Source organism: Labrus mixtus, chromosome 12 (genome assembly GCF_963584025.1).
Source record: "Labrus mixtus chromosome 12, fLabMix1.1, whole genome shotgun sequence".
Lineage (NCBI taxonomy): Eukaryota > Metazoa > Chordata > Actinopteri > Labriformes > Labridae > Labrus > Labrus mixtus.
The window spans coordinates 16,577,148-16,590,740 of NC_083623.1; the positions used below are offsets into that span (position 1 = coordinate 16,577,148).

At 40.0% G+C, this 13,593-nt stretch overlaps 1 protein-coding gene across 1 annotated transcript; it reads left to right on the forward strand.

The window, feature by feature from the left end:
• Positions 1-486: 486 nt before the first annotated feature.
• sel1l (SEL1L adaptor subunit of SYVN1 ubiquitin ligase) lies at positions 487-13,404 on the forward strand. The gene is made up of 21 exons (XM_061052351.1): positions 487-1,047; positions 1,171-1,208; positions 1,513-1,708; positions 4,930-5,097; positions 6,080-6,185; positions 7,241-7,403; positions 7,507-7,560; positions 7,662-7,721; positions 7,810-7,891; positions 7,989-8,143; positions 8,307-8,363; positions 8,473-8,541; positions 8,916-8,993; positions 9,175-9,237; positions 9,488-9,575; positions 9,801-9,949; positions 10,187-10,352; positions 10,773-10,847; positions 10,929-11,101; positions 11,418-11,546; positions 11,671-13,404. Exons 1-21 carry the CDS (start codon positions 960-962, stop codon positions 11,953-11,955), a joined length of 2,442 nt encoding a protein of 813 aa, XP_060908334.1. The 5' UTR covers positions 487-959; the 3' UTR covers positions 11,956-13,404.
• Positions 13,405-13,593: the final 189 nt, after the last annotated feature.

Sequence of the window (13,593 nt, forward strand, 5' to 3'; positions counted from 1 at the left end):
CTCAACATATACCAGTGATCAAATATTATTATGGACATATTTCAGATTTTCACTATTTCATGGCAGATTTTGTCATCTTTTCTTCATGTTTCCAATTAATTGATATGTCAAAATTGACCTGAGGGCCACATTGAGGGTTGATGGGGGCCGCCAGTTGCCCACCCCTGCTGTAAGGTATGGTATTATGGTATTAACACATCTCCAATTCACTTGTGAGATCATGTAGTCAACAACTTTGTTGAAATGTCTGCGTTTAAACTTCAAAAAGCTCATATAAGTATTGCTACTATTTATGAGTTCAAAACATAGGCCTAGACTGTAAATATTAAAGCAACCACTACACCGTCCGCGACTATTATCTTCAGTGTTTTGATGTCGTGGACAAACCCATCAACGAGAAACATAACTGTGTACGCACCTGATTGGTTGACATCACTTTGGCCGCTTCTCATTGGTTACTGTCAAACCAGACGCGTTGTGATTGGTGGAAATGCGAGAATAGGAAGTGTCGATCAGTTGTAGAGGCTTAACATGGATAGCTGGTATTAGCTGGTTGATAACAATTTCAGGCAAAAATATTTTTCATTTCCCCGGTGTGTTATAGTTTCAGGAGGTGCAAGACAACCATTTTTAGACCGAGGAGCTGTGTCTCTTTAAAATACTGCGCTGATTGGAAGGTGTTTTACGTGGCTGTAGTAGCCTGTCAGCTAGCAGCGAAACGTCAATTCAGCCTGTTACTACTTAGCTAGCGTAGCTTTGAACTGAAATGTGTTAGCTCGTTGGACAGCTACAGTGACTAAATTAACCAGGTTGTTTCCCAGTGAGAGTGCCGTTTCGTGTTTCTTAGTGTGTGTGTGAGTTTATTTATGCTACGTGTAATAGTGTGACTCGACTGTAACTGGATGTTTAGTCATAGACACAGCAGCAGTCACAGCTAGCACATAGTTAGCTTGTCAACAATGGGCTATAAAAGGTATTTAAAGACGGCAAGATCGTTTTATTTGTTGATCATTCTGATACTAGTCGCTGCCAAAGGAATCACAGCTGGTAAGTGTGTCAGTTTTCGTAACAATTGCATGGATTGAAAGGGATACTTTGCAAGCAGCTGTTTATATTTGACAATGTCTGTGTGAAGTAAACACTGTTTTTACTTGTGTTTATACTTTACAGATGAAGAGCAACACGTAGATGACGGACCAGAGCTAAAGGTATTTCTATCAAACTCTGAGAATAGCTGGCTGGAGCTATACTTTTGAAATGAAGATCAATAATACCTTTTATAGTTTGGATCTGAAACATTTAACTTTCTAACCCTGTGTGAAGTTTTAAGCTTTTGTCTAGAATATATGTTGACATTGCAGCAGACAGAAACAAGTTAATACCTACCTGTCTGTGTTAAAGTAACAATTAACTATTTCAATAGTCTGTAGAACAGCTCTACATCATGCAGCTGATATTAAAATGCTGTACGACTCCCCATCCTTTGTAATAACTTCTTGATTGTGTCTCCAGTCTTACCATGACCCAGACTCTGATGAGGAGGATGTTCGTCTGACAGCAGAAATTGTAGCTGGCGCTTCAGTGACCTCTGGTCATGACGTCTCACAGCCAGAAGAGGAGAAACAATCACCTGAAGATGGACTGGAGGGAGAGGAGAAGGAGGATCTGCCTGAGCAGCCTCCTCCAGTTCTAGAGAAACCTAAAGAGGGTAAGGACTTTTATTCTAATCACAGTAAGTGCAGCCAGAAATATAAAAACACAGGACAAATAGCAAGTCATTTAGCTTACTTTAGGGCCTTCTTGGAGTCTAATCTGGTACTCAATATCCTTAAAATGCCTAATTTCTTATTTGATTTTCCTGAAGGCTAGGTATTTCGTTTTGAACTCCGGTTTATAGCCACATTCAAGCCCTTTTTTCTGGCTATGCATTGATTTTTTGGCTCATGTTTCTGTCCTTGCATGTCTGAGTGAGAAAGAGATGACGGATGGTCATATTTTATGACACTGAGCAAAGCGAGCTTTAGGTAATATTTTTAATTTAACAACTAAGGCTAGGAATGGAAGGAGTAAAGGAATAGAGCCAAGACAGCAGGAAATTTGGCTCTGGCCACATTGGCAATCCTGATCCTGAAATGAGCAGTTGCACATCCTAACCCACTAGGACACCACTTCCACTCAGCATATGGAAAGCCTATTGTTTGATTTTTTTAACATGTAAAGCTTCAAATAGACATTTGAACAAGGATAAGTGACACACCAGGCATCTGTTTCATGTTAGGTTTTATGATGATAAGACACATTTGAGATATTGAACTGAAGACCTTAAATCTGCGTTGGTGTGTTTAGTGTTTGGACATTTTAGTGGTATATTTAAAGAGTGTCTAGTCTGGACCTTGAAAGCATTTCTTGTTCATGCAGATTTTCTATGGGTTGTCTTTCAGTATCTCTATTGAGTCCTTGATGCGTTAAGGTATAAACTGTGTCTTGGACAACTCAGTTTTTTAGAGCTGAAAAAAAAACTACAGCAAATAAACTTTAAGCTTCGCTGAGTCTTGCGTGTTAACTGTTTTTCAGTTTAGCTGACTCTGAGCAAAGACGCGTGTGGTTTCAAGGCGGTGCCAGGCTGGATAAACGGTTAAACCCCCTGAGAAATTAACAGGGCTTTGCACCTGTGGCTCCTCTTGCCGTCAGTTACATCATTTTACTTGGGGACTGTTTTTAAAGAGTTAGCTGCTTCCTGCTGACCTGCTGCTGTTTTGCACAAGTATCATATCTGGATTCAATCAGAAAAGAGATGTAATAGTTGTTCTTTTTAAAACAACACTGAATGCTTTATTATTATAAGTTGTAAATCTGTAACTGTCACAGAACAAACAAGATCACGGTAGTGTAGCGTAATTAAATTATTAAGATGTTATGTCTTTATTTAACCTCGGATTAAAAGAAGGGGGCACCACTTCCTGTTAAAGGAAGAAAATAACTTTAATGGTATAAGTTAATTAATGAATCAGTCAGTTTCATATCTTGAAAGAAGTAAGTTCTGGAAATGTTAAACAAGAAAACACACAGACAAAGTCCTGAATTTTATGTGTAAAATTTAATATAAAAAGGGGTAAACAATAATGTATAGATGAAACAGATAAAGAATATGATTATTATGATCAGGATAATGCAATTATAATGTATGGTGACATTATATATTTAGTAACGAGATAAGACGCGGTATTGTTTGAATGACTTAATCAGAAAATGGTCAAAAAGAAAAAGTTGATAAAGGAATTTTGGGATTCTATTTGGATTTAAAGGAGGGCTCTGAATAGACGCGACTCAAGACTTAATCTTCCAACACCCCTTGCCACCAGCAGTCTTACTGTGAGATGTGTTCAATTGAACTCCGCCGACTGGTCCCACGTTTCAGTCTCTGGCAAGCGGTTCTTTTCAGGCCCAGAGAGGTCCACGGGCCAGATTAGATACCTTGACAACTTGGTCGGAGTATGCAGCTGGGATGGAGATTGTATGTCGGTTCAGCCGTCGTCTCAGAAGCTCCAAGAGGATCCAACAGGGAAAAAAGTATTAAAGAGTCTTTTGATACGTCGATTTCCAATTCAGATTAACCTGATGGCCATCTTGATGAATCCAAACTAAGGAATTGGCGTTCAAAATTGAAGAGCAAAGACTTTAGAGAAGAAAGTTCAAAAACCTTGCTTGAGCCAGAAAGAATTGATGTTTCCAAAAATTGTGCGTGAAAAGGAAAGTTTGGCTGAGACTCGTCTCTATGGCACAAACTTAAAAGAAGTGATTCGGACCGAAGTCCGAAGAGAAGAGAGCAAGAGCTGAAGCTCTAAACTTCAACAAACCAAAACTATAACTAAAACTACTAAAGATCTGAGCTGAGTATGAACTCTTATCAGCTGCGGGAGAAGGAGGGGGGCCTGCATGAGAAGGGTCACTCCCATTCTGACTGGAGGACAATTGTTTAAACTAAACCGAGTTTACTCAATAAGATTAAGAATAAGAATCTAAACATATATACGTCACCATACATTCATTTTGATATTATTTCTATTAGATCCACGTTGATGTACGTTCACGTCATATATTTAGACAAACATTTCTATCAGATTCATGTTGAGATGAAAATCACACCATCTGGGAACATCCTCAGTCAATCCCAGCCTGTAGGTGAACAAAAACATGTTATACAGTCAACATTCTTAATAAGACATATTAATAAAGTAGGAAAAGAAATTGGTGTCTTTAAATAACACCTTCTATAGCTAATATCAAAGAGTATGCTTTATAACACGTCTAAATGTATAATTATGAAGGTTACGTATTCATGGATATTCTAACACTAGATGGCAATAGCGCTCCACGTCAAATTCCTATGAAAACTATTATAACTCTTATTCCTATTCTGAAGATCAGATTTTGAGTTTAAAAAGATGATTATAATACATTCAATGTGACAATTACAAATATCTAGATGAAGAAAGACATAAATGTTCATTTGATGCAGAATTGAAAGCTGTGTATTGAATTCAGTTCTTCAGCAGTCCTTCAACAGATGGTCAATTTTACGACTTTGCAGAGACTGGTTTCAGTCACAGTTCATGTCTTTGGGGTCAATTCGTAAATAGCAGAGTTTTCTGTTTCCGCTCGATTGTTTATTCCAAGTGTTGTAAAAGTTCATAATATCCTGTCTTCCAGAGCCTGTCTGAGAGGGAGACTTAAATCATTGATCAGTTCCTTTGTTTCTTGGTAAAATAAACCCAGATGTTAATCCACAGTCCTGAGTCCTGCAGGAAGAGAGGTTGTAAAACGTGGCTGCTGATAATGGCTACAGTAGACAAGACATTTTTGATTACTTTCAAATGATTTGAGTTACTAAATAGCTCTAACAAAAACTCTCTTTTTCCTCTAATACAGTTCCTGTTGTAAATGGAGGTACAGCACATGGAGAGCCCTGCATCTTCCCTTTCCTCTTCCAGGGGCAGGAGTACTCAGACTGTTCCACTGATGGACGGGGGGATGGACGTTTGTGGTGCGCCACATCTTATGACTATGACCAAGATAAGAAGTGGGGATTCTGTGAAAGTAAGTCTTGAACCTAATACCTTGATTGGTATATACCGGTAGTAAACACTTTTTGAAAGCAAATGTAGCAGGATTGCAGTATAACAACATTAAAGATGGATTTGGTAGGATTTGTTTGTTGCAGATTGTAAACACTGCATTCAATCTGAGCCCCTCCTCCTGGGCTTACTACTCCCAGAATCACATACTCACTGCAGGACGTTGGTGTGTACATTTACTGCTTGCACCTACACTGCAAGCTAACACATGTTAGCACAAAGCTAACCGTCTGTGTTTGGCACCTGCCTGTCCAACAGGAAGCAGACCAACTTGGCATCTGCAGGTGAAAGCTAACCCAAGGTTCACCCTCGTTTTCTAACGAGCTTTTTCCACTTGGCGTTTAGCCTCACTATGATTCTATTTGCTCTTCTTTGCCTCTTCATCCACGTCTGTCAAATTGGTCAGTTTGAATCATGTCTAATTGCTGAATTGTATCTCACCTGCATGCTGTCATTGGCTGGGGGAAACAGACCAGCTCTCTGCCCAGAAACGTCCCTTGACAACCAACACAACACAGAACATCAAAATCCAGGCAGAGGACAGGGTCTCTGCAGACACAGTCTCCTGTACACATGTACAGCGCCCCTTTAAGGGATGATTGAACTGCATTACTTTTGAATAAGTCGATATTTTATTTTTTAAGAAAAAGCTGCTGACTCCATTTAAGTGTCAAATATTGAAATGCAGTCATTAGTTTTCATTAAATTGAAGTTTTACTAAACTGTCTAAAAACATTTACCTATATGATTGCTTTGGAAAAAGACCAACATAAATCATCATTATCATAATTATTATCATTATTTGAGTATCAAAGTAAAAGCCTTCAGAAGCTCCACAAACTAAAGATGAAAATTACCCTGAGGTCGCATCATGGTTTCATTTCCACACTTATCTACACTCACTCGCTGCTTCAACATTTAATCAACCATCACCTCTTTTTCAGCGGAGGAGCAAGCGCAGCTGAGATTGCAGGCGGAGGAGACAGAGGAGCAGTATCTGTCTATCCTGCGGGTGCTGAATGCCACGACCAGGAAGACGCAGAAGAGAGAGTGAGTTTCTCATATCGGATTTATATCATTGCTTTCAATCTTCTTTGTTGTTACACAAATACATTTGATTTGTTAATAACAAACGGTAGAGGTGGGGGGAAAAAACGATGTAAAAATTGAGATTCTTCTAAGATTTAAAATCGATTCATAACTTCCAAAAATTGATTAAAAAAAAAAAAATATATATATATATATATATATATATATATATACTGTATGCAGTGTTTCCCCTACCATTATATTAGGGATCAAGTGAACAATCAACAATTTTTTTTTTTGTCTGCCACCCCCCCAAAGCTTTAAACCTAGGGGAAACACTGGTATGTATAGATGTGTATATATATAGTAGAATGCCAAATAGAGCAGAACAAGAAATTCTGCCAGTCTCACAGATGACTGGAGTAGATCCTGAAGTATGTACTAATTAATAAATAGACTTTGAATCCACAATCGTTTTGAATCGAAAATCGATTCTGAAGCTAATTGTGACCCCAAGAATCGAAATCGAATCGTATTGTGAGGCACCCAAAGATTCCCAGCCCTAAAAAACGGTGTATTGGAAAAAAAAAATATAATTCTGGTTCTGTAAAAGAACGTGTTTATCTTTTATTAGGTATTAGCTTTTTTGAATATGTCTGTAAAGAAACTTCCCAATTCTCTCACAAACATTAAATGTAGTTTAGAGCCTTAAAACCTGACAAAAATGAAAACAAAAAAAAGATTACCAGATAAAGAAGACGGAATCAAAATGAAGATTCAACTCAGCTGAAAAAAATAAACATTTCTTCTTCATTTAGAAGCACAGTAAATCAAAACTTATGAAAAGCAATGAAGCCCTCGGTGCATGAACAGTCATTTATCATGTCGCCAAAAGCAGACATCCTAATTTCATCAGATTCAGTTTGAGCTGTCTTTTTTTTTTTACTGTGCTTAGTTTCCATGTAACTTTGTTCACCACATCCTTATTTGCTTAAGGTGTCATGTGGATGTTTTGTTGTGTAAGTGTAACTTTTTTTTAAACGTGTGTGCCGATCTGCTTGCCCACCTGCTTTTAGATTATACGAAAAGCTGCAGAAAGTGGCAGACAAAGGTCACCAGAAAGCCATGGAGAAAGTGGCGTACGCCATGTTGTTTGGAGACTACATGAACCAGAACGTCACCAAGGCCAAAGAAATGTTTGAGAAGCTTGCTGTGGAGGGCTCGCCTAAAGCTCAGACGGTAAAGATAGCACCCAAAGTGTTCACGTGTCACATAAGGGAGTGTTGAAACAATTTCACCTTATCAGAAATGCTGATAATTACATATGTTTACTCTTCCACAGGCTCTTGGCTTTTTGTATGCAGCAGGACTTGGTGTTAACTCAAGTCAGGCGAAGGTAATATCTTATTATGTATGACTTCTGTTTTGTCTTCCTGTTACTTGTTGTGAAAAAAATGTTGTGTCTTTTTTCTAAACAATTTCTCACATATCTTTCAGGCCTTGGTTTACTACACCTTTGGTGCCCTGGGTGGAAACTTGATCGCTCACATGATTCTGGTGAGTTGATTTGTCTGTCAGCAGTGCAATTTAACTGCAGTTTAATTTTAAAGCATGCACATTAATATGTCCTCCTGTTGGCCTTTAGGGATACAGATACTGGGGAGGTGTGGGAGTTCCCCAAAGCTGTGAGTCAGCACTAACACACTACAGGCTCGTGGCAAATCAGGGTGAGCATTTACTTCCGAGTCTTTCAATATGTATAACGTGTGATGTTTCAAATCCTCTTTGGCATTGAAGATTTTTTTTCTTCACTCTATCCTTCAGTGGCCAGTGACGTGTCCCTGACAGGGGGCTCAGCGGTGCAGAGGATCAGGCTGCTGGATGAGGTGGAGAACCCGGGATCAACCAGCGGGATGCTGGAGGAGGACCTGATCCAGTACTATCAGTTTCTAGCTGAGAAAGGAGACGTGCAAGCGCAGGTAAAGTAGCATCTGTATCAAACAGTGTGCACCACTCACATTTTTATTCTTTATTTCACAACAGTTTCTGCACTAATGATCAAAGCACTTCACCTTCAATACAAAACATCAACAGTCAAACACAAGTTAGTTAGTTAACCTGGTTATGTGTTTCCCCTGATAGGTGGGGTTAGGTCAACTACACCTGCATGGAGGACGTGGAGTTGAACAGAACCACCAGGTGACATATTTAAAAAATAGTAAAGTACTTACTACAATCACAGTGTTGTGTTCTTGTATTAATAAAATGCAGCATTAAAAATATTTGTGATGCTTTTTTTCTCCAACAGAGGGCGTATGACTACTTCAACCAGGCTGCAAATGCAGGAAATACACACGCCATGGCTTTCCTTGGAAAGGTAAATCAAATGTGTTTAAAGTCCTTTTCTCTCCATTTCTCCACAGGGAGCTGTGGTATTAGTTACAGGACAGCATCCAGTTGCAAAATACATTTTAACTTTTTAATTTCTACTTTGTTTAACCCAGACATTGCTTCTGCCGATGCATGTTGGAATATTCAAATGGGTTATTTTTTAATATCTGTTTCTTCTTGTGTTCGTATACTTAATCAACGTGTGTGCTATACTATGATAGGAATTGAGAGAAGCAGTATAAAAAGAATGCTAATAATCTGGCGTTGCTCTGTAACATAAGGCAGTGTAGTCTATTTTTTTATCTGAGCAAAATGCATCAGGTTTTTGATTTCTAAGACATTTCTCCGTCTGTCCTTCAGATGTACTCTGAAGGAAGCGAGTATCTCCCTCAGAACAACGAGACAGCCCTGCAGTACTTTAAGAAGGCCTCAGACCTGGTATGAAATAAACTGTACATTAATGTCTTTATCTCAAAGTGCACAACTGTTTATATGACCCTTCAGTTTTTGTGTCAATGTTTATAATCACAGTTATTCTTAAAAAGAAAGTGACACTTCTTTAACCTCATGAAAGGAGCAGTGCTGTCCGTTCTATTTATTTCTTAATGTTTTCATTCAGGGTAATCCAGTGGGACAGAGTGGCCTGGGCATGGCCTACCTATATGGAAGAGGCGTCCCAGTGGTAAGAAACCATGACTCATTATATAATCCTTCTTAAATCATGAATAAGTTTAAGATACATCCCTCTGAGTCTTACTTACATTTGCAGATTGCTCTGTGTTGCTAACATAGCAGTTAGAGTTTTCGGCATTTTAATTAAAATTTAGGTCTCAGGAAGGAGAATGAAAATCAAATTAAAACCTCAGACACCAGAGGGTCCCTCGTGCAGAATCCCAGCAGCAGTTTGAAATGTGTGTGTTTTGTGTCTTCAGAACTACGAGCTGGCACTTAAATACTTCCAGAAGGCAGCCGAGCAGGGCTGGGTAGACGGACAGCTCCAACTGGGAACGATGTATTACAGTGAGTGTGGAGGGATGAGTCTCTTTTTACACCTGCTTTTGAACACAACGTCTGCCTCCTGTGAACGTTTTTTTTTGTTCCTCCTTGTATCTGCTAGATCGTATCAATGTATCCAACTCTAATAATTCTCTTCACTAGCCTTCTCTCTTTATTTCTTCTCTAGACTTAATTATGTAATGTCCACTTAATGTGGTTCTCTTTTTTTTTTTCTCTCTCTTTCCTCAGATGGCATTGGTGTGAAGCGAGATTACAAGCAGGCTCTTAAATTCTTCAACCTGGCATCACAGGCGAGCCACATCCTGGCTTTCTACAACTTAGCCCAGATGCATGCAACTGGTACAGGAGTGATGCGCTCCTGCCACACCGCAGTGGAGGTGAGGCCCCCTGGAGCTGCTTCTTCTTTCCCTGTGTTGTGTTGAAGTCTTCCTGCTGTCAGTCAGCCATCACTCATGCGTTAAAGCCCATAATCTGCACACATGTTATGTAGCTCTTCATTCTAGTTAAACTAGTCATCATTCATTCCAGTTTTGCTCCAGTAATCTGTCTTTACTCTGCTGTTTTGTATTGTGAGTTTGAAAATGATCCTCTGTGTACCTCTGTCCTCACTGCAGCTTTTCAAGAACGTGTGTGAGCGCGGCCGCTGGTCAGAGCGCCTCATGACGGCCTACAGCAGCTTTAAGGAGGGGGACAGTGATGCCGCACTGGTCCAGTATCTGCTGTTGGCTGAGCAGGGCTACGAGGTTGCCCAGAGCAACGTGGCCTTCGTCCTAGACCAGAGTAAGAAAAACATCAGACTTTCATGTTCAAGTGAAAACCACATCAGCTTAAAATATCAATGAACAGTCTGAATTTACTCTCTGATCCTGTTGAGGATGTGTATGTTCGTCTAGTGTCCTGGTTCCAATAAATGATCCAGCAATTAAAAACTATATTACACTTATCTGCCTTAATTAATCAAATCAAAGTAAATCCCTTCATAATAGCAATTTGCCTTTGCCTCGGTTTGATCAGGGTTGGTTGACTTTCTTGGGAACAAGAGCCAAAATGTTTTAACCACACATTTGTTAAAATGTATTTATTTTTTGCTTTTCTGTGATGCAGTTAATTCAAAGAGCTGGTATAACCCACCAACTCTGGGAAAACTGAAAACCTAACTATTGAATGTTTTTTTTTTTTCTTCTGTCCTTGAACAAACAGAAGGAGCAAGGATCTTCAGTGATAATGAAACGTACCCGCGGGCTCTGCTCCATTGGACGAGAGCGGCAGCACAAGGTCAGTCTATTTTTAAACCTGTGCTAGATTTTATTAATGCATTACTTCTTTATATTAACCATTCATAAATGGATTACCCAGGTTACACCGTGGCTAGAATAAAACTCGGAGACTATCACTTCTATGGCTATGGGACAGATGTGGACTACGAGACGGCTGTCATCCACTACAGACTGGCGTCAGAGCAGCAGCACAGCGCCCAGGCCATGTTTAACCTGGGTTACATGCATGAGAAAGGCCTGGGCATCAAACAGGTGAGTTTTACTTATGAATACTGCTACAGTAAGGCTGGCCTCAGACTTCAGGAGGCTGATTTTGACCTGATTTGCCTCCTGCCCACAAACATATTTGATATTTGGATTTTTAAAGGAGGGTGACCTCTGGGGGAGCCCACAATAGCTAATGAGCCAGGTTAAACATTCAGCTATGAGACAAGAAAGGTTAAAGGTACCCAGCTAATGATTAGAGAAGAGAATATGGGTTTCGATTTGTAGTCTTGCCTAAGGTAATCTTTGGACTAAAATTCAAAAACTGATGTACGATATGGAATTGTTTCATTTCATTCTGCAGGACATCCATCTAGCCAAGCGTTTCTACGACATGGCTGCTGAGGCCAGCCCTGATGCCCAGGTTCCAGTTTTCCTGGCCCTGTGCAAGCTGGGTTTAATTTACACTCTGCAGTACCTGAAGGATCTTAACGTGAGTACTTCTCTCCTCAGCTCGAGCCATGACATTTTGGCTTTAAAGTAGAAAATCAGAATTGATTAGCATAAATTAAAATGACCTATCCCTGACTCTCCTCATTTGGTTTCCACTCCGTCAGTTGAAGGAGCTAATTTCTCAGGTGGACCTGGACCAGCTCCTGGGCCCAGAGTGGGACCTCTACCTCATGACCGTCATCGCACTGCTGTTGGGCACAGTCATCGCCTACAGGCAGCGCCAGCACCAAATCATAGTTCCCCCTCGCCCCCCTGCTCCTGCCCCCCAACCTGCTCCGGCCCCACCTCCGAGACCACCTCAGGAACAGACGCAAGCCCCCGCCGAGCCCCAGGGTCAGGGAGAAACACAAGCCCAGGGCCCGGCCCCAGAGGAGGAGGAGCAACAGTGAGATGGAGTTGGACCGAGGGACGTGCTAAAATATGACTGAGTAGGCTGCTGAACTGCAGTCTGACAATTCCCTTTCTTTAATTCAGATATGCTGGTCCTGTGGTGAAGACAGACAGGGGGGGACATGGACACGGACAATGTTACAGAACAGAGTGTAGAAAGGGAAACACAGACATGGACTCGCTAATCTGTGACTCAGGATACTGCCAGAATCCCCCCTTCCCCTCTCACCGTGGAATAACAGTAGTCTCACAGCTTCCAGATGAAAGGCTTTTTGGACTTCACAGATCAAAAAAGTCAACATGTTTGGAATCTGATATGTGCGTTAGTTTCTGCTCACGTTCCCTTCTTCTCATGAGAAAATCACACCCAGTCAAGCTGCTTCAATCCCAATCTTGATGTGTTCTCTCACTAATTTGCAGACTTGAATAGTTGGCACCTTTTGTTGATGACACTTTGAGTGAGCAAATTTTGCAATAATTTTTGCATTTATTAATGAGTTTGTTTAGTTGACATATCAGGTCTTCACCTTTTTGCATACCTGTAAAGAGAGTTAGATTTTTCAATTCAACATTAGTAACTTTACTTAACAGCTTCTGAGGCCATGCTGTGTCACTAGTAAAAGAACACCATACCTGTTTAGTGGTTAATGTTTAATAATAAAAAAAGAGGCTGGACTAGAGCGATAAATACATTTTAAACTCACAGGTTGATGTTTGTCCGACTTCCAACATTGCAGACACTTAAAGAAAACACGAGAGGTTGCTAAAGTCAAGAGCAATCTGTCAATGAAATCTCTGATGCTAATCCTGTTTGAAACATTTTCCATCAACAGTCTTTTTTGGGTCATTTTTGCGCTTGGATTTGGTCTTATCCCACAAATCCTGTGTTTTTTCTAAGCCGTGTGTTAGCTGAGGCAGAACTGGAGCAGCCTTAAATATAACAGGATCTCAAACTCTGGATTGTCTCTACATAAGAGGAAGTGAAATCTTTTTTTTTTTGTGTGTGTGTGTGTTGTCATTACGCAACTTCAGCTGTTCTTCCACTTCCACCCCCTCACCAAAAGTCCAAGTTGGAGCTGTTGAGCTCTGCCTACACTTTTCAGTTTAGATAGACTTAAATCAGAAAAAGTAGGTCTTGTTTTAGGCCAGACAGTATTTATGAAAACAATGATGATGAGAAATATCTGATTCTGCCACATGGAGACCATTTGTTCAGTTCCACAATATGTGCTCGTTCTATTAATTGAGAAGTCATCTGCTGATACATCTGCATGAAGTCAGAACAAACTGAAAAACTGTTATCTGTAGGAGGAGAAAAAGAAAATGTTTCCTGCTCAACATAATTTGTCTAAAATGAAACACTGGTGAAGATTGTCGAGCTGACTGCATTTTTACCATCGCAGATACAAGTTTATAAAGAAATTAATAAATGATATATGGATATTTAATGGCTGTTTTGTTGCTTTCTTATATTGTCAAGTTTTATTTGTTAATCACAAACAGTGTATTGTTCCAAACGTGAAATCTTGTTATTGTTCACACTTTGGGTTGCTGACATTCAGATTGGCTCCCCATTGGATCCACTGGGTGTCATTCAGCTTTAGAGGGTGTGTGACAGACAAAGCGACATTGCTGTA